General features: G+C 45.5%; 1 protein-coding gene across 1 annotated transcript in view; it reads left to right on the plus strand.

The window, feature by feature from the left end:
- The first annotated feature begins 10,387 nt into the window (after positions 1–10,387).
- Positions 10,388–20,000, plus strand: part of CYP2S1 (cytochrome P450 family 2 subfamily S member 1) — a 10,543-nt gene continuing 930 nt past the window's right edge. The window contains 8 exon segments of the mRNA XM_074306881.1: positions 10,388–10,586; positions 11,802–11,964; positions 14,143–14,292; positions 14,606–14,766; positions 14,984–15,184; positions 16,105–16,240; positions 18,575–18,762; positions 19,184–19,325. Coding sequence (XP_074162982.1) covers positions 10,410–10,586; positions 11,802–11,964; positions 14,143–14,292; positions 14,606–14,766; positions 14,984–15,184; positions 16,105–16,240; positions 18,575–18,762; positions 19,184–19,325 — 1,318 coding nt within the window. The 5' untranslated portion in view covers positions 10,388–10,409.

Here is a 20,000-nt window from a genome sequence, read left to right on the forward strand (position 1 = left end):
CTTACCAGTATTTTTCAAAAAAAAAAAAAAAAAAAAAGTAATTTGTCATGTTGAGCGGCTAGGCAGCACAGTGGATAGTGTTAGGTCTGGAGTCAGGAGGACCTGAGTTCACTATTAGTTTTGTGGCCCTGGGCAAAGGGGCAAGTCACTGTATTCTGTTTGCCTTAGTTTCCTTATCTAAAATACAAGCTGGAGGAAGAAATGACAAATGGTTCAGTAGCTTTGTCAAGAAATTCCTAAATGGGATCACAAAGAACTGGACGCAACTGAAATGACTGGACAACTATCTGTCACTGGGTTGCTGGTATGGAATTGAACAGTTGAAAAATATGGAAAGGGACCCTAATCCCTCTCATTAGAGACCTGGGCAAACATATGGAGTCAGAGCAGAGAGGCTCCTTAGTGGAAAAAGAAGAGGCACTTATTAGCCCTTCCCCAGATCCCCTGGAAACAGTATTGGCTCTTTTTAACTTTAGTCTTCCACTAGCTTTTTAAAATGCTTCCTCATAATGAGTTTGCTGCCCACTTAGACCCCCAGATCTTTTTCATTGACATACTGCCACATCTTATACTTGTGAACTTAATTTTTTGAACCTAAATACAAGGCTTTACAATTATTTTTACTGAATTTCATCAAATTAAATTCAGGCCAATGCTCTCTTACTTATCTGTCAAAATCTTTCTGGATTCTGACTCTGCTATCAATTGTGTGGTAGTTCCTACCACTACCGTGCATATAGGCAATCAAAGGTAGAAGAGATTAAAGTCAAATATGTAATGGGGTGTGTCTGAGTCACAACTCAAAGCAGCTCTTGACGCCAACTGTTATATTTTCAGAATGAGCAATCACACCTCCGAAAAATGGCAAAGCCCATACATCAGGCCTTCCTTTATTGTTCTTTTAAATAGTCTAGACTTAAGAAAGTTATGGAGAAATAGTAATGATGCAGATTAAACTAAAAAGTGTGCTGTGTATGCACTCCTGCTCCTTCTTTTCTTCATCTTCTCCCCCCCACGCACTGAGAATCAGTTATGAGACATTTACCAATACATCCTGAAGTACACCAGAATTATCACAATAGTACTTTTCATGAGAGTAAAGAAGTGGAAACAAAGAGGACAACCATCAACAGGAGTGACTGGGGAGAAAAATCTTTCCTATACAGTTGTCATGGAATCGCACTACGTAGCAAGAAACCACAACTAGGAGGAATTCGAAGAAGCAGATTTCGATTTATATGAACTGACATCAAATGGCAAAAAAAGAGAACAAAGAGAATAAGATTAGCATGAGTAAAACAATGGAAATGAAAAGAGGAAGCACTGAAAGAACAGCTGTTGCTTGTCCCTTGTTCTCAGAGGATGGAAGATGTCTTGATTCATGGGTGAATTGGATTTAAGCGAGGCAGAATTGCACAAAGTCATCAATCTTACTCTCTTTTCCAGTCATTGAAGTCCAGCAGCTAGACAAGGGTCAAGATGACTGGCGATGGTCCAAGATGCAGTGGAGGGTCAATTTCTGACCAAGCTCTCATCCTCCACAGCATCTGCTACCTGGCCATTGAAATAAATTATTCTTATCTGCTCATTCCCCTAAGGGAAGTCTTCAGATGCTAGGAGTAGATACCATCTAACTCACCAACAGGTTGCTCTTTGGTTATTCTCAACCTACATTACAAGCCTGACTGCTGATGTGTGTGGCTGCTGTGCTTCTTGGAGCCATAGGTGAGAGTTGGATAAAAGATGGACATCAAAGGGGTATGAGAAGTTCCGGAAAGGGCTTGGCATCTCTCACGTCAGAGGTGCTAGTCCTCCTGATACACCCCTTTCAAAAAAAAAAAAAAATTGCTAGGGAGTAGCTAGTTGGTGTAGTAAATAGAGACCTTCTGAAGTCAGGAGGACCTGAGTTCAAATCTAGCATCAGACATTTAACATTTGATACTTTTTGTGACCCTGGGCAAGTCAATTAACCCCAAATTGCTTCAGGAGAAAGAAAGGAAGGAAGGAAGGAAGGAAGGAAGGAAGGAAGGAAGGAAGGAAGGAAGGAAGGAAGGAAGGAAGGAAGGAAGGAAGAAGGAAAGAAAGAAAGAAAGAAAGAAAGAAAGAAAGAAAGAAAGAAAGAAAGAAAGAAAGAAAGAAAGAAAGAGAGAGAGAGAGAGAGAGAGAAAGAAAGAGAGAAAGAAAGAGAGAAAGAAAGAGAGAAAGAAAGAAGAAAGGAAGAAAGAAAGAAAGAAAGAAAGAAAGAAAGAAAGAAAGAAAGAAAGAAAGAAAGAAAGAAAGAAAGAAAGAAAGAAAGAAAGAAAGAAAGAAAGAAAGAAAGAAAGAGGGAAAGAAAGAGAGAAAGAAAGAGAGAGAAAGGAAGAAAGAAAGAAAGAAAGAAAGAAAGAAAGAAAGAAAGAAAGAAAGAAAGAAAGAAAGAAAGAAAGAAAGAAAGAGAGAGAGAAAGGAAGAAAGAAAGAAAGAAAGAAAGAAAGAAAGAAAGAAAGAAAGAAAGAAAGAAAGAAAGAAAGAAAGAAAGAAAGAAAGAAAGAAAGAAAGAAAGAAAAAGAAGAAAAGAAATAAAAATAAAAAGGACTGCTAGAGAACAAAAGAACAACTTACAGGGAAGCAAAGAAAAGACGGACACTCATGAATATAATTTCTGCTATTATATATCCTTTCTTTAACTGGAAATTTATTGTTACATATTTTTAATCCTCCCAGATGTTCTGCTGGACACATGACAATGTTCTGGTCTGTTCTGTTCTGTTCTGTTTTCCTTTTATGTTTTTTTTTTTCAAATTTCAAAAAAAAAAAAAAAAAAAGAAAGAAAGAAAGACTGCTGAGAAATGAAAACCATTGGAAGATCAAAAAAACAGAAACCAAAACCTAAACCTTTCCTCAGAGCAGAGAAGCTGATTACTACAAGCTCAGAATGTATTATATACAGTCAGACGTGGTCACTATCTCGGATGTGTTGCTTAATTTTCATTCTTTCTCACAAGAAAGAGTTCAGCCTGGAGGAATGTGGGGGCAGAGTTAGTAGGGTTTTGTTTCCCTAGCCCATAAATAATATAAGGACAAAGTACATAAATAAAACATATTTTAAATATTTTTTTATTTTTAAAGCTTTTTATTTTCAAAATATATGCATAGATAGTTTTCAACATTTCCCCTTGCAAAACCTTGTGTTGCAAATTTTTTCTCCCTCCCTTCTTCCACCTCTTCCCTTAGACAACAAGCAATCCAATATATGTTAAACATGTGCATTATTCTGTACATATCCCCACATTTATCAGGCTACACAAGAAAAATCAGATCAAAAAGGAAAAAAAATGAGAAAGAAAACAAAAAGCAGGTAAACAACAACCAAAAAAAGCAAAAACACTATGTTGTGATCCACACTCGGTCCCCACAGTTCTTTCTCTGGATGCAGATGGCCCTCTCCCTTGGAACTGGCCTGAATCACCTTGCTCTTGAAAAGAGCCACGGCCATCATAATCAATCGAATAATCTTGTTGTTGCTGTGTACAATGTTTTCTTGGTTCTACTCACTTCACTTAGCATCAGTACCTGTTAAGTTTTTCCAGGCCTTTCTAAAGTCAGCCTGTTAATTTGTTTCTTATAGAACAATAATCTAGAATAAAAATATATCCAACTGATGGGCATTTACTATTTCCAGTATCTTACCACTACAAAAAAAAAAAAGCTGTAGCAAACATTTGTGCACATGTGGGTCCTTTTCCCTTTTTCATGATCTCTTATGACCCAATAGAGATATTGCTGTATGCAGTTTGATAGTTCTTAGGGCATGGTTCCATATTGAGTTCCAAAATGGTTGATCTGTTCACAACTCCACTAACAATGTTAAATAATAATTTTCCAAAGAATAGGATGATGGGAACCTTTGAAACAAGTGACCATGATGCCATCTTAAAATTTTGGATAGAGGAGAGAAATATATTTTAAAGGGTTCATTATTGTTTGGGCTGGATCTCTGGAGGATCTCGAGACCAGCCTTGATCTTAGTGGAGGAGTACAGGAGGCAGGAGTGCCACCAGGAGGATGGTCAAAGATGGAATGTCTCATTTCCAGTCCTCTCAGCCCTTAAATACCTTGGTATGATTACATCATCATTACAACACACTGAGTATGTGTGAATTATCGAGCCATTACATCACCATGCTAAGTACTAAGTATATGTGGGAACTCGAGAACCATCATTTCATCGATTCCACTGAGTTAACACTTTGTTGTAAGTATCCTTGTTTCAAGTATACTTCTCCAGAGTTTTGGCCTTCTACAGGTTCAGAAAAAGGATAAGTGGGGTTTAATGGCCAATAATTCTACTGGGGACTTTGGCCTGAGAGATAGAAAGCTCCTAAGAAGAAAATGTTAATGAAATGCATCGAAATAATTTCAGTGAGAAATCAGTCTTCAATCAGCATTTGTTGCCATGTAGAGAAAGTGAGAGATGGAGGAAGGAAAAAAAAGAATCTCTAAAGAGATTCTTCCAGGAAAGCAAAGAACCAATGAAACAACCCAATACCTCTGCCTAGCAAGGTCCTAAGATAAATTTCTTAAAGAGAAAAAAGCTCTGAAAGACTAAGGTTGGGTGCCATTGACAACCAAAAGGGCCTTTGAGGTTCTGTCTGAGAGCTTAGAGGAAGTCCAAAGGGTGATTCAGATCCTTGCTTGAAGGCATCACTTCTGTTTTTTGTTCCAAGATCAACCACTTAAAATGGGAAGAATAGGGTAAGTATGAATAATGGGAAATTGAAACCCAAAATAAGTGAGGAAAAGGTAAGAAAGTACCTAGATGTCTTTGATGAGATCAAGTGGGAGCCAAGGTGAACCTCAGAGGTCTGACATAACCAGCACATACGATTGCTGAGTTTGTGAGTGACCTTTGAGAAACCATAGAGAAAGAAAGAGGGACCATGGGACTGGGGACAGAACAGTCAGAGTTTTTCAAAAAAGGGAAGAGGGCAGATTCTGCAAATTATGGGCTGGTAAGCTTGACTTGGATTCCTGCTGGGGAAAAAAAAAAAAAAAAAAAAAAAAAGCTAAAATCTATTATTAGAGAGATGGTTCGTGGGGATTTAGAAAGGGAAGTGGAAATGACAAATCCAGAATGTTCTCATTAAGAACAAGTCATACCAAACTAAACTCATTCCTATTTTTGACAGAGCTACTAGATTTGGAGATCAAGGGAATTTTGCAGACTATAGGCAGATAGTAGTCTGTACTTCTATAATGAGTGCTAACAGTTTTATTGTGTTTTAAAACTGGCAAAGTACTTAACATCTTATTTTCAACTAGACATTTGAAAATAAAATCCCTTGTGGATTTTTTTTTATGCTATCTTTGTGGATAAGATGGAGACATATAAGTTAGTTGCTTTGGATTTGGTTGAATGACAGGATCCAAAGACTAAGCAAAGTGGGCAGCTAAGTGGTGCAGTGGATACAGCACCAGCCCTGAAGTCAAGAGGACTTGAGTTCAAATCTGACCTCAGTCACTTAACACTTCCTAGATTTGTGACCCTGGGCAAGTCACTTAACCCTGATTTCCTCAGGGGGGGGGGGGGGGGAAGAAGAAGAAGATTGGTCTCCAAGAAAGGTCCCTAGAGCTCTGTTTTTGATTCAAGGTCACTTGCTATTTGGATGAAGGCATAGGCCTGTCGAATATGCAATGACAGGAGTATCTATCTTGTTAGGATGGAAGAATAGGGATCCAACAATGTCTCAACAGCCTTGAAAGATGAGGTGAGAGGTCGTTGGGCTGAATCTAATAAAAGAACATTTATCCAATCCAGTCCAGTCCAACAAGGACTTCTCATTTGCCTCTTTTATGCCAAGTGCTGGAGACATAGAGACAAAATAAAATAATAATAACCAAAGAATAGCTTTTTGTTGTTATTGTTACAACATGCAAACAGATCGATATCTGCTTAATTTCAATCAGAAAAAAAAAAATTAGATGGATTAACAGTCCCTAGCACTTCTATCTTTTGAAGAATAAAAATATCCTTAAAGCAGGTATAACTGTGGGGATAAATTGGCAGTTTGATTCAGTAGACTTATTATTCTCATCTGGTTAAAGCATTAGACTAGAGTATTTGTGAATTATTTTAAGTGGGATGAAGTGATTGTTTGTCAGGACCAACTCCAACAGGAATGTATCAATTATTCTGCTTTGACAAAGAGCTCAGATACTTGTATCTACATCCCAACCCACCCACATCATTATTACATCTTTGCCAGGTTTGTTTTTTCAATTTTGTTACCTTCCTCTGTCCAAGTGGTCTCCAGTATAATCTCATGACAATATCATTTCTCTTCCTCTGTCCATTGATCCTCACCCAAATGTTTTCTGCTTCTTTCATCCCTACCCTGGATTTCCTCATATAGCCGCCCTCCCCCTCCAGCTTTGAGAAAGAGCCTGTCTGATTAGGCAATGATTCTCCCTATATTCTCCCTATACTTCCCAAGGGAACCCATACCATAGGGATGTTTTTATGCATGTAATTTTGTGAAGGCATTTCAGTATTCCCTCTTCCTCCTAGAATTCATTATCTCATGAATTTATTATCCAATAGCAATGTCCGATGGTCAGGTTTGGGTATCTTTAGAATTAAGATTTATTAAATTGGGGCAGCTAGTTGGTGTAGTGAATAGAGCACCAGCCCTGAAGTCAGAAGGACCCGAGTTCAAATGTGACCTCAGATTCACACTTCCTGGCTGTGTGACTCTGGGCAACTCACTTAACCCTAATTACAAAAACTTGTTAAATTAAAACTTCACTAAGACTTCTAGGATACCCTGTGCAAAATCAGTTGTCCCTAAACTGAAAGTCAGCATCTGTACGACAGTCTTCATCCAATTGGTTTTTCCTGTGTGGTTGTTTAGGCCACGTTCTTTTGAATGGTGGCAGATTACTTCCAGGATGCTCTACACTCTTCCAAGACAACCAACAGAGGATTTCACTATCCATGTGCAGTCTCTCTCTTCAACTTAGACTCTGCCCTGAGGAGGAAAAATGAAGTCCCAACTTCATATTTATAAGCATAACAATGCTTTTCTTTTTAAAAATGTATTATTTCTTTTATATCTTTTTCTTTTTTTCTTTTTTTTTACTTTGAGTTGCAAATTCTCTTCTTCCTTCCCACCTACTGAGAAGGGAAGCATTAGGAAATCAATTATGTATACAAAATCATGCAAAACATATTTTCAAAGGCAAAAAAAAAGAGAGAGAGAGAGAGAGAGAGAGAGAGAGAGAGAGAGAGAGAGAGAGATACTTCAATTTGCACTCAGTTCTCGGGAGGTGGGTAACATTTTTTCATCATAAGTCCTTTGGAACTTTCTTGCATAACTGCAGCCAAGACATAAGAATAATGCTTGTCTAAGGCTAAGTCTATAACCCCATGAAAGGCTATTTCTACAACCCCATGATATATTTGTCAAGCACATATCTTCCTCTTTTATGTAGTGATTAAGAGGATTGTCAAAACTATATCGTGTTTGAAGGAGTCTTGAATGCATGGGAATTACCTTATTGAGAGACTATTTCACTCTAATCATTAATTTTTTTTAAATAATCAACAAACACTAAACATAGTAGAATGGCAAATTCTCTATATCTCCCAGTCAGCTTCATTATCCAGTAAAACTGTATGTAATAGAAGTTGCAAAAGTCTGTCTGTTTCCCACTCAGATGGGATGTCCTCCAAACAGAGGTAGAGAATTCTCATTTTTAAATGTATATAATAATCCAAAGTGCTTTAAGTTTTGAAGAATAAAACTTTACATGTTATTTTATTTGATCTTCACAACAATCCTGGAAGGTGTATATATATATATGTATGTATTTTTTTTTTAATTTACAAAGCCTATGCATGGGTAATTTTTCAGCATTGACAATTGCAAAACCTTTTGTTCCAAGTTTTCCCCTCCTTCCCCCCACTCTCTCCCCTAGCTGGCAGGTAGTCCAATAAGTGTTAAATATGTTGAAATACATGGTAAATGGTTAAATATTGCAAAAGAGGAAACTAAGACAAAAGCAAAGTGACTCGCTGGTGTCTGAGGCTGCATTAGAACTCAGGGCTTCCACCCCTTTGGGCTGATGCCTTTGGGAAAGGAGGAAAACAAGTTAATTTTCACATTTACTTAGGTGCCCTTTCTCCCTATATTAATAAGCTCTGCTGTTTTTTCCACGCCTTTAAGATCTTCCTCTTCTTTAGCTAGTATGATCCCCTCAGAATTGTGTCCCCCTCCAGGACAGACCTCCTCTGGTCCATTTGGTCTCATGTAGTCGCTTTTTTCCTAATCCTAGACTCTTAGTCATAAATTCTTAAAGCGATAAGAACCCTGCTGAATCTCATAGTGACCTTGGAAAGGCCGTTCCCTCCTCTTCCAGCAAATTCCCTCTTTCATAAAATAGAGATAAAGCAGCTGCCTTCTTTCTAGGGTTGTCCCAGGCTTGCTAGCCCTGCTTGTTGACACAGGTATTGAGTTATTCAGAATCCTGGAAACAGAGGCTCTAGAAGCAGATTCTCAAGCGTTGGGAGGGACTTTCAGGAGCCACTTTAAGCAGGAGTTTTTTCTAATGCACGCCCTTTTGTCCCCAAGGGGATTCAGGCTCAGGTGGCTCTCTTAGGAGAGTCCAAGCGCAGAAGTTGTACAGCTTCTCTCACTTCCTGCTTTCCAAGATTTGGGATGAAGGAAGAAGTAGTTTATGTGTGAGGAGTTTGAGGGAGGGGAGGAGTTTCGCCAGCTGGGGGAGTCTACCAGGTTTTATGGCGGGGGTGAAATTCCGGGGAGTTCAGAAGATGCCTTTAGACCACACACACACACACACACACACACACACACACACACACATATACCTCACTCACACACACACTCACACACATACAACACACACATACACTCACACACTCATACACACTACAAACACGCACACATATACCTCACTCACACACACACTCACACACATACAACACACACATATACTCACACACATGCATATACCTCACTCACACACATACAACACACACATACACTCACACACACTCATACACACTACAAACACGCACACATATACCTCACTCACACACACACTCACACACATACAACACACATACACATACAAACACACACACCACACACACACATACCTCACTCACACACAGACACCCTCACACACACCCACTCATACACACACAAACACACTCTCACACACACACACACATACAAACACACACTCATACATACACAGGCACACACACACACTCACACACATACCCTCACACAGACATCCTCACACACACACACACACACACACACACACATACAAACACATACACATACCTCACTCACACACAGACACCCTCACACACACCCACTCATACACACACATATACGCAGTCCTTAAGAGGAGAAAGAAAACATGGGTTGACATCTAGCAGCTCGGTGTCAGAGTTCAGACTGTACCCCCCCCCTCCCCATCATGGCTTAGCTTCAGCCCACTCATACTGAGGTAACAGACACAGAAACATTATTAACTGCCTGGGTCACGCGAGAGGAGAGAAGAAAGCCTTCATCAGCCCCTCTCTCCGATGCCCCGGCGTGGGCCATATTGTAAGCAGCGGCGCCAGAGCCCCGAGCAGACGGCCCTGGTGACCTCGGGCCAGGCCGCCCTTCCCGTCCGGCCCTCACTTTCCACGGGTTGTGTAAAACTCCCAGTCCCCGCGCCCTTGCGGCAGCACGCTCCGGGCCGGGGATTTGCCCCCGCGGCTCGCAGGTGAGGGCGGAGGTGGCAGGTGTTCAAAGTCCCTGCGTCCGCCGGCTCGCAGTCCGGCCAGGCCTGGGTGGGGCGCCGGTGCCCGGGGGTCACAGACCGCAGAACCCGCGGCCTGGCGGGGTGCTTCTGGGGAAACTGAGGCCCGGAACTTGCCGGAGTCCCACCCGGAGCTCCAGGTAGAGCTGGGGAGGAATTTGGGTGCCCCGGCCGGAGGTTTGGGGGAAACCCGGAGAGGAGCCGGGGATGGGCGGGGGCGGAGCTGCGGCAGACCGTGGCTGCGCCCCGGGGGGCACGGAACCCGGCGCTCTTGCTGGCGGGCAGCGGACTAAGTAGGGGTCAGGGGGACCAGAAATCAGGTGGCCGGCCATCGGTCGGGGGCTGCGGGGCGGCCCCGGGCGCACCGGCCCGTGCCGGGCTCCAGAGCCTCCGCCTGCCCCCGCCCGCGCGCCCAGCCTCCCCCGCCACTCCGGGAGCCCTCCGCCCCATTTCACCCGCGCTCACCCGGGTTCGGGGAGGGGCCTAATCCCGGTGGCCTCCAGAGGCGGCGGGCAGGCGGGGCCCCGGCGGGGGACGTCTTTATAAGCGTCTCTGCCCCGCTCCCCGCCCTCCCCAGCTCCGGGCTCGGGATGGCGCTGGCCGTGGGGGTCGTGTCCCTCCTCCTCCTCTTCCTCCTGCTGGTCGTCCTGCTCCTGGGGCTCCGGGGCCGCCGCTCCTCTCGCCTGCCCCCGGGGCCGCTGCCGCTGCCGCTGCTGGGGAATCTGGGCCAGCTGTGGCCGGGGGCGCTGTACCCCGGGCTGCTCCAGGTGCTGGGGCCGGAGATACCTGGGAAGGGGGAGGGGGGAGGCACCGAGGGGAAGGGGACCCGCGTACCCCGGGGAAGGAAGGCTGCGCCACCTCTGAGAGTGACCCGGCTTGGGGCAGGGGGAGGGAGGGAGGGGGGCTCCGGGAGAATTAGGGGGAGTGAGAGGAACCCCAAGAGAACCTCCCCAGCACCGGAGCCCCAAAAGGCAGGAAAGTAAACCGACTCCAGAGCAGGGGTTCCTAACCTAGGCTCCATCGGTGGGTAGATTTTAGGGGACCCCTCTACTTAAATGGGGGGAAATGCCATCTCTCTTTTCAAATCCCTCCAACTGAAGTTTCGCATCTCCTTCAATTATTTGAAAAAGGTGATTTTGAGAAGGGGTCCTTAGGCTTCACCAAACTAATATTAAAAAGGTGAAGATATTCCTCCCCCCCTGCTCTAGGATCAAAGGAACCGGGTTCAAATCCCACCCCCGCCATTTTCCACCTGTGTGACCACAAATAAATTACTTGGCATCTCCAGACTCAGTTTCCCTATCTGTAAAACGAGAGTGTTGGACCAGGTGCCCTCCAGGGCTATTTGCAGTGCTAAATCTAAAATCGTGCGTCCCTAAATGGAGAGAGCAGGAGACCCTAAAGCAGTAAAGCGATTGGGGGGTGGAGGGGAGGGAAGGGGAGAAACATATCTGGGAATGGAAGTCCACTGAAATTTGGGGAGTGTGGCCAGTTTGGGGAGAAGGGGAGGAGAGGCGAGGAGACATATCTGAATTCCCAGCTTGACTTTGTTGTTTACTGTCTGTATCTTTGGAGTCACTGCTCTCTCAACCATGAAAGGGTGGCTCACTCTTCACTCAAAGTCCTTGTCAGCTTTAGACTTCCCATGTGAGCATCTTAAAATTAAAGGGGGGAGGGAGAAGTTAAAAGGGGGAGGGAGAAGTTAAAGGGGGGAGGGGAACGATCACGGAGTTGGATGAGTAAGGGGAGGTAGAGCCAGTTGGACCATGTGAGGTGGGAGGGGGAGGATTTTAGGGTGAGTGGGCCAAGGAGTTGGATTTGTGGGAAGGGGAAGAAGAACAGTGGAAAGAAGGGAAAGTGTCACCAAGACCTGGGAAGGGGGATAACCAGATACCGAGGAGGGACGAGTACAGAGACCCTAGGAGCACAGCCCTGCAAATGCGGACAGCTTCAGCCTGCAGTAACTCTCTTTCTCCTTGCAGCTCAGTGCTGAGTATGGCCCCGTGTTCACTGTTTACCTGGGCTCCCGGCCTGTAGTAATCCTAAGTGGCTATGAGGCTGTCAAGGAGGCCCTGGTGGACCAGGCCGAGGCGTTCTCCGGGCGAGGGAAAGTGGCCACCTTGGAGAAGACCTTCAATCAGCATGGTATGGGCTTCAGGGGGCTTAGAAACTGAGGGTCCTCAAGCCAAATGTGCCATGGGCAGAAATGTCCACTCTTGGGACTCTTAGGAAGAGAGGGAAAATGGGAGAGCAGAATAACTCCTAGTTCGAATCCTGGCTCTGTTCTTGAGGCAAATCATTTCATTTGTGACAGGAAACTCTCCACTGTGATAGGAAAGGCATCTCTTTCAGTTCTGAAGCATGGGAATTGCTTGGAATACTGGGATCCTACAATAGAACACTGGACTCTTAGAACCTTAACCCTCAAGTGAGTTTGTTGGTCAGGTTTTTCAAGGGATGAATAAGTGCCAGGGATCACACTAAGGACTTCATGTGTCAAGAAGGATTCTTGCCCTCAAGGAGCTCAGTCTAATGGGAGAGATAATATGTAAATAGTTATTCATGTACAAGAGATACAAAGAGTACGTGGAATCTAATCCCAGAGGGGAAGATGCTTGATCAGGGAGGAGGGTGCTGCTTGGCCCTGGACCAGAAAAGGCCTGCAGCTGAGATTTGGGCTGAGGCTTGAGGGAAGCCAGGAATGCTAAGAGTTTGAGATGAGGGGGCAGAAAATTCCAGGCGTGAGAGATAGTGAAAACGCCATCAGGAAACGGAGTATTATCTTCAGATAACAAGAAGGAGGCCGGTGTATCTGGATCGCACAGTGTGTGGAAGGGAGGAAAGTGCAAGAAGAGTGAAAGGGTCTGGAGTCTCTACATTGCCCTTTCGGTGTGAACCTGGAGGAAACAGTACCAAGGGAGGAGTACATCACTCTAGGGCTTGATACGTTCAGACCTGTGCTTCAGGAAATTCACTGGGGCAACTGAGGAGGGGTTATTAGAACCATAGACTATCAGAATCTCAAATGGTCACATCTCAGAGGAGTCTCAAAGACCATAACGGACTTATTTGACAGATGGGGGAAACTGAGGCCCAAAGAGAGACGAGGACTCCTCTTTCTGTTACTCTGGGGGAACGTGGCCTAGCCCAACCTCACCCTTTCAATATCATGTGAGCTTATTAGGCCATCATTTTATAACTGCAATTTTTGGTAAAGCTGGGTTCTCAAGAAACATAGGTAATTTTAAAACCTTGGTTAAGAATTTTTTTTTAACCCTGGCTATTTTTAACAATGCATAATTTGAAACCTTGTATAATCCCACCCAAGAATAGAGAATTAAAGGGAAAAAACCCTAGAACCAATATATTCTTTAAGTAAGTTTTATCCTTTTAAGCCAACACCTGCTAAGAAAGGGAGAAGTGGGTATTCTAAAGACCCCTTTTCCTTTTTTCCCCTATCCCTCACCCCTTGAAAAGCAAATCATCTCATTTGATTCCTTTGAAGAATTGGGATTTCCCTGAAAAGCAAATCATCTTATTTGATTCCTTTGAAGAATTGGGATTTCCCTGAAAAGCAAATCATCTTATTTGATTCCTTTAAAGAATTGAGATTTCCTTGAAAAGCAAATCATCTCATTTGATTCCTTTAAAGAATTGGGATTTCCCTGAAAAACAAATCATCTTATTCGATTCCTTTAAAGAATTGGGATTTCCTTGAAAAGCAAATTATCTTCTTTGATTCCTTTAAAGAATTGGGATTTCCTTAGAGTCCCAGGTCTTCTTTATATAGACCACTGTCTTGTTTAGTTTTGTTAGATGGTCTTTGAGAATCGCTGCAGCCAAAATAATTTTTTAATCATCCTCTCACCTTCCTGCCGCAGCCAATGTGGGAGGGAGCCTCTCCTAGCTAGCTAGTCCAGGTGGAAGAACCTGAGCTTGAAGCCATTGGGACTCTGGTCCATCACTGGGCCTTCCGGGCTCAGGCAGACCTTTTTTCGTCTTTGAGACACATGGGACATCCCTGTGTCTCAAGGAAGCATCAGAGGAGGGCTCTAGCAGGAGGAGAGCAGGTCTAGACATGGCAAATCCTGGAAGAAGGTAATTGAGCCTCAAACCTAAGTCCCGACTTGTCGGCCCCGGAGGGTCATGTGCTCCTAGGGAAGCGGAGGGGCGGGGATGCCGGGGTCCCAGGCAGACAGCCATCAACAGCCTCATCCTGGCAGGAACAGGCCTGACTGTGTCTGCCCTTCCTTCCAACTCCCTGGGGGGTTGGGGGAAGGGAGATGGTGCTTCCAGTCCCTCTAACTCAGCCTTCTTCTCCAGGCATTTTCTTTGCCAACGGGGAGCAATGGAAACACCTTCGGAAGTTCACCACCCTCTCTCTAAGAAATCTGGGCATGGGGAAGAAAGAAGGAGAAGAACAAATTCAAGAGGAGGCCAGATACCTGGTAGAAGCATTACAGAATACCCAAGGTCAGGGGAAGTTCATGCCGGCTGTCCCCCTGTGGCCCAGTAGGCTTGGCCCTCTGCTGGACCGTGTTCTGGCCACCCCGGCTGAACGCAGCTGCATTCTGGGGACTAGCCCCAGAGATGTCTGGCCCTGCCTCCCTTCTCCTGCTCTACTGGGTTACCTCATCCCCTTTGTCTGACACCTGAAATCGCCCACGCCCAATACAAGGAAAGCCGAGCCCAGGGGAATCCCCGGGCCAGTCCTAGAGACCCTCCTTAGCTCCTTGGGCCTTGGCCTTCTGTTGGTAACCAGCTGCGTCCGTATTTGTCCCTCCAGGGTCTCTGTTGGACCCTTCCCTGCTTCTGTCTCAGGCCGTCTCCAACATCACCTGCGTTCTCCTGTTCGGAAGTCGCTTTGACTATGAAGATGCGAAGTTCCGAGATCTGGTCCTTGCTGCTGCAGGCACCCTGAAGGAGATTAGCACCCCATGGGGACAGGTGACCAGCTTGGAATTGGGGGGGAGCAGAGGTCGAGAGGGTTCTTCTCCCCACCTTTGTCTCCCAAGCTGCTGCCCCATTCTTCCGTCCTCCAAGAAGTCCATTAGGATTACTTTCTTCATGTCTCTGTGTCTCAGAGACAGCCCAGCTCTGGGGAGAGTCTCCCCCTCTCAAACAGGGGGTTCCCACAACGCTGACTCCAGCCTCTCTCCCTCAGCTCTGCGAGATGTTCTTGGGTCCCCTCTACTACCTGTCGGACATCCTGCGCTACCTCTCGGCTCCCCATAGCCGGCTCATTGACCACCTAAACACCCTGGCTACCTTTGTCTCAAGCCAGATTCAGCAGCACCAGGAGAAGCTGGAACCTCAGGCCCCAGTCAGGGACTTTGTGGATGATTTCCTGCTCAAAATGGGCCAGGTATGGCTGGGACCCGAGACCCGGTACAGAACAGGGACAGGGACATAGAAGGAAGGACCTGTCAGTGCCTGTGTGGGTGTGTGGACAGTATGTAGGCTCTCTAAATAGAGGCAGATCTAAAATGAGAAAGCCTGAGTTCAAATTCAGCTTAGCTACAGGCTATGTGACCTTGGACAAGGGTCCTCTCTGACCCTCAGTTTTCTGCTCTACAAAACTAAACAAAATAATCTCTGAGATCCTTCCAACTCCCTTGACTCTCTCTTCTTCTCCTATGCCCCCTTTCTCCTTCTACTTCTTCCTCTCCCTCTCCCTTTCCCTCCCTCCCTTTTACCAGTAGGACTGGTTCCATGGGTGAATATCCCCTCTCTGTTACAGGACAAAAGTGACTCTGGCTTTCCCTTTCTTTACCTCTAACATGCTTGAGTTGGGCAGGGGCATCATGGACAATAGAGAGCTGGGCTCAGATCCAGAGCCCTGGGTTCAAGTCCTGACACATGCTCACTTTTTAACCCCTCCACAAGTGACTTAACCTCTAAGACGGAAGGGACTCAGAGCCCTGGGTTCAAGTCCTGACACATAGTCACTTCTTAACCCCTCCACAAGTGACTCTACCTCTAAGTCAGAGGGACAGACCAGCCCTGGTGGAGGGAATGTCCATGCTGAGAGTTCCTTAAACCAATACCATTTCGGCCTGGTCCCAAAAGAGGAACGGCAGGCTCTTCCAAGCCTCAGGCTCTCTCTGAATGTCTTTTCCTTTTCCACCTCAGTGGCAGGTAGAGGAAAGCTTCCACTTTCAATAGCAGGTAGAAGTAGCTCTGGGCCCATCCCTGCTCAGACCCTCACCCCTGGGGAATTGCCCTTGCTAGAGGCTGGCCAATATTGTCTCCCTACTGAGTCCTGTTTCCTAATGTTTCCTCCAGGAAGAAAAAGCCCCAGGCTCTGGCCACACAGATTTTCTGCTGACCGCTGTGAACCTGCTCTTTGCGGGGACGGTAACAGTCAGTGCCACGCTCAAATACGCATTCCTGCTCCTGCTTAAATACCCAGAGGTCCAAGGTATAGCCTCAGACTCAGATGGCAAGAACCCTGAATGTGCCGTATAGTTGTCATAGCAGAGAGCACTTGAGTCAGAAAAATCGGAGTTCAAATTCTACACCGATATTTACTAGCTGTGTGATGCTGGGCAAATCACTTTGCCTCAGCCTCCTCAACTGTAAAATGGGAATAATAACACTTACCTCCCAGAACCAAATAAGATCACTTACAACATGCTTTGCAATCCTTGAGGTGCTAGTTATTTCAGCACTGTTATCACATATAGAGCGCAGAGGCCTTGACCACACTGCTTGCTGGCTGTGTGATTCTGGACAAGTCCCTTACTGAGAGAATTGGGCCAGCGATCCCTCAGATCACTTACAAATCGGAATCTATGACTCCTCGTCTCTGCAGCCGTAGCAAGCCAGAGGGCCCAGCAGAGCCGATAGTCTGTGGTGCCTCAGAGGGAGCCCACAGGGGCCCAAGTCAGTACAAATCTACATCGATTAAGCACCGAGGCACAGAAGGCATCAGAGGCACAAAGGCAGAAACCGGAGAGCTCAGCCTTCAAGAAGCTTCCTAACTACCGGGTTAATACAACATGACAGAGAAATTCTTACAAAGCAATTTTAAAAGAAAGAAAGTAGGAATAACAGCACAGGGGATGAAGAAAAGGGGGGGGTCATGCTTTGAAGGAAGATGGAGATTCTAAGAAGAGTGAGTGTAAGGGATAGAGGTCAGAAATGTATTCATTGTTATTACTGTTGTTCAGTTTCTTGGCAGAGATACTGAAGGGCTGGCCATTTCCTTCTCCAGCTCATTTTCCAGATGAGGAAACAGAGGCAAACAGTTTGAAGTGACTTGCCCAGAGTAACATGGCTGGGACAGGTCTAAGGCTGGATTTGAACTCATGAAGATGAGTCTTCCTGACTCAAACCTGGCACTCTATACACTATGGCACCACCTAGCGGCCAGCAAAAGTAGATAGTTGGATGATTGGATGGATGGATGGATGGTAAAGAGGCAGACAGTATAGATAGATAGATAGATAGATAGATAGATAGATAGATAGATAGATAGATAGATAGATAGATGGATGGATGGATGGATGGATGGATGGATGGATGGATGGATGGATGGATGGATGGATGGATGGATGATAAAGAGGCAGACAGGATAGATAGATAAATAGATAGATAGATGGATAGATGGATAGATGGATAGATGGATGGATGATAAAGAGGCAGACAGGATAGATAGATAGATAGATAGATAGATAGATAGATAGATAGATAGATAGATAGATGGATGGATGGATGGATGATAAAGAGGCAGACAGGATAGATAGATAAATAGATAGATAGATGGATAGATGGATAGATGGATGGATGATAAAGAGGCAGACAGGATAGATAGATAGATAGATAGATAGATAGATAGATAGATAGATAGATAGATAGATAGATAGATGGATAGATAGATGGATGGATGGATGGATGGATGGATGGATGGATGGATGGATGGATGGATGGATGGATGATAAAGAGGCAGACAGGATAGATAGATAAATAGATAGATAGATGGATAGATGGATAGATGGATAGATGGATGGATGATAAAGAGGCAGACAGGATAGATAGATAGATAGATAGATAGATAGATAGATAGATAGATAGATAGATAGATGGATGGATGGATGGATGATAAAGAGGCAGACAGGATAGATAGATAAATAGATAGATAGATGGATAGATGGATAGATGGATGGATGATAAAGAGGCAGACAGGATAGATAGATAGATAGATAGATAGATAGATAGATAGATAGATAGATGGATAGATAGATGGATGGATGGATGAAAAGAGGCAGACAGGATAGATAGATAGATAGATAGATAGATAGATAGATAGATAGATAGATAGATAAATGCATAGATGATAGTGAGAACTGTTCCTCGGAGTAAAAGGGAATAAACTTTAAGATATTATACCCCTCTCTCCAGGGACATTATTCTTCTAACAAAAGACATGGAGCCCAGAACGTCAACAGATAGAAAGATACAGGGCTGAATATGGGCAAAGATGCTCCCTGGGGCTGAGGAGAGTCAGCAATGGGTTTGAGTAGAAGGGACCCATCTGGGAGTTAGGAGACTTGGTCCGAGTCCCTTTACACCACTCAGCCTCACTTTTTGTAGAACTGACATTTGATGCCTTTTGGGTTCTAAATGCCCTTTTGTGGAACGGGAGAGCAGGCCCCTGGAGTTTGATAAGAAGTGAAGAAGGGAGCCATGTCCTATGAACTTGGTCTCTGGCTTGGGTACAGCTTTCTCCTCTTGTCCCCCTTCTCTCCCACAGATCGAATCCAGGAGGAGCTGAGCAGAGAGCTGGGCCGTGACAGGCCTCCCAGTCTGGGGGACCGCGGGCGTCTTCCCTATACTGATGCCTTCCTGCATGAGGTTCAGAGGTTCCTGGCCCTTATCCCTATGGGGGTGCCCCGCGCCCTCACAAAACCCACCACCTTCCGGGGCTATAAACTGCCCCAGGTAAATATGAAGAGTGGGGGAGGAAGATAGTGAAGGGGAAGGTTAGAGGGAATGGGGGAAGGCCCTGCCCAGTTAGGAGGGAGCAGAGCAGGCAGACATATCCAGATGCCCACTTCAGCAGAGACGGGCTTCCCCACCCATCCAGGCTCAGATACATACGTTCAGGCACTTGTCCTTCCCGCTCTTGATCTCCCTCCAGGAGCTCTGATTCCCATCCCCACCCTACCCCCAACCAGAGCTGCCCTCTCCAGACCCTGATGGAGACCCTAAAATTCAGCTCTAGGCCCCGCAGAGCCTCTGCCAGCCCCATCCCCAAATGGCAGCCCAAGGAAGAGCGAGCACAGCGCTTTGGATCAGTATTTGTGGGGCTCCAGGGGAGGAAAGGTTCTGAGGAGCCGTGACACCCTTCCCGATCTCCTAGGGCATTGAAGTCTTCCCGCTCTTGGGGTCCGTTCTCCATGACCCAGAGTTCTTTGAGAGGCCAAAGGAATTCGACCCCAGCCGTTTCCTGGATGCTGATGGCCGATTCAAGAAAAATGAGGCTTTCTTGCCTTTCTCCTTAGGTATCTACTGAGCTCTTAAGCATGGGAAAGGGTTTGGGGGACAGGAAAGGGTTTGGGGGACGGGAAAGGGTTCGGAGGACGGGAAATGGTCCAGAGGACGGGAAAGGGTTCGGGGGACGGGAAAGGGTTCAGGAGACAGGGCCGCTTTCCGCAGGCTCAACACAGTTGCCTCACACGCAAATGCTCCTCCAGAATCAGATTCACTAGCAGTAAGGAGAGACTGTTGAGTCTAACTGCTTTGTTGTAGGAAGGACTAAAGTAATAACGATGATAATAGTAAGAATAATAGCTAGTGTTTATACAGTGCCAGGCATTGTGCTAAGCGCAAGTATCATCCTCACAACAACCCTGGGAGATATTATTATTATCCATTTTACTGATGAGGAAACTGAGGCAAACAAGTTATGTGACTTGCCCAGGGTCACAAAGCTAGGGTCTGAAGGTACAAGGAGGCCCATCTGCCTGGCTTGATCAGGTGGCTGTTGGAGTAGCCAGCTTCTAGACCCCTTCCAACTGTGGCTTTCTATAATGTACCCACTTCTCAGAGGTAACTCTTCCCCCTTCCCCCTGGAGCCCCGGGAGACCAAGCCTCCCTATCCCTGTGTGACCAGGCAGTTCCCAGCCACGAACCCTTGGCCTGGCCTCTGCCGCTAATTGTCCTACCTGTGCCACTGA

The sequence above is a fragment of the Sminthopsis crassicaudata genome, chromosome 3 (genome assembly GCF_048593235.1).
Source record: "Sminthopsis crassicaudata isolate SCR6 chromosome 3, ASM4859323v1, whole genome shotgun sequence".
Taxonomy (NCBI): domain Eukaryota; kingdom Metazoa; phylum Chordata; class Mammalia; order Dasyuromorphia; family Dasyuridae; genus Sminthopsis; species Sminthopsis crassicaudata.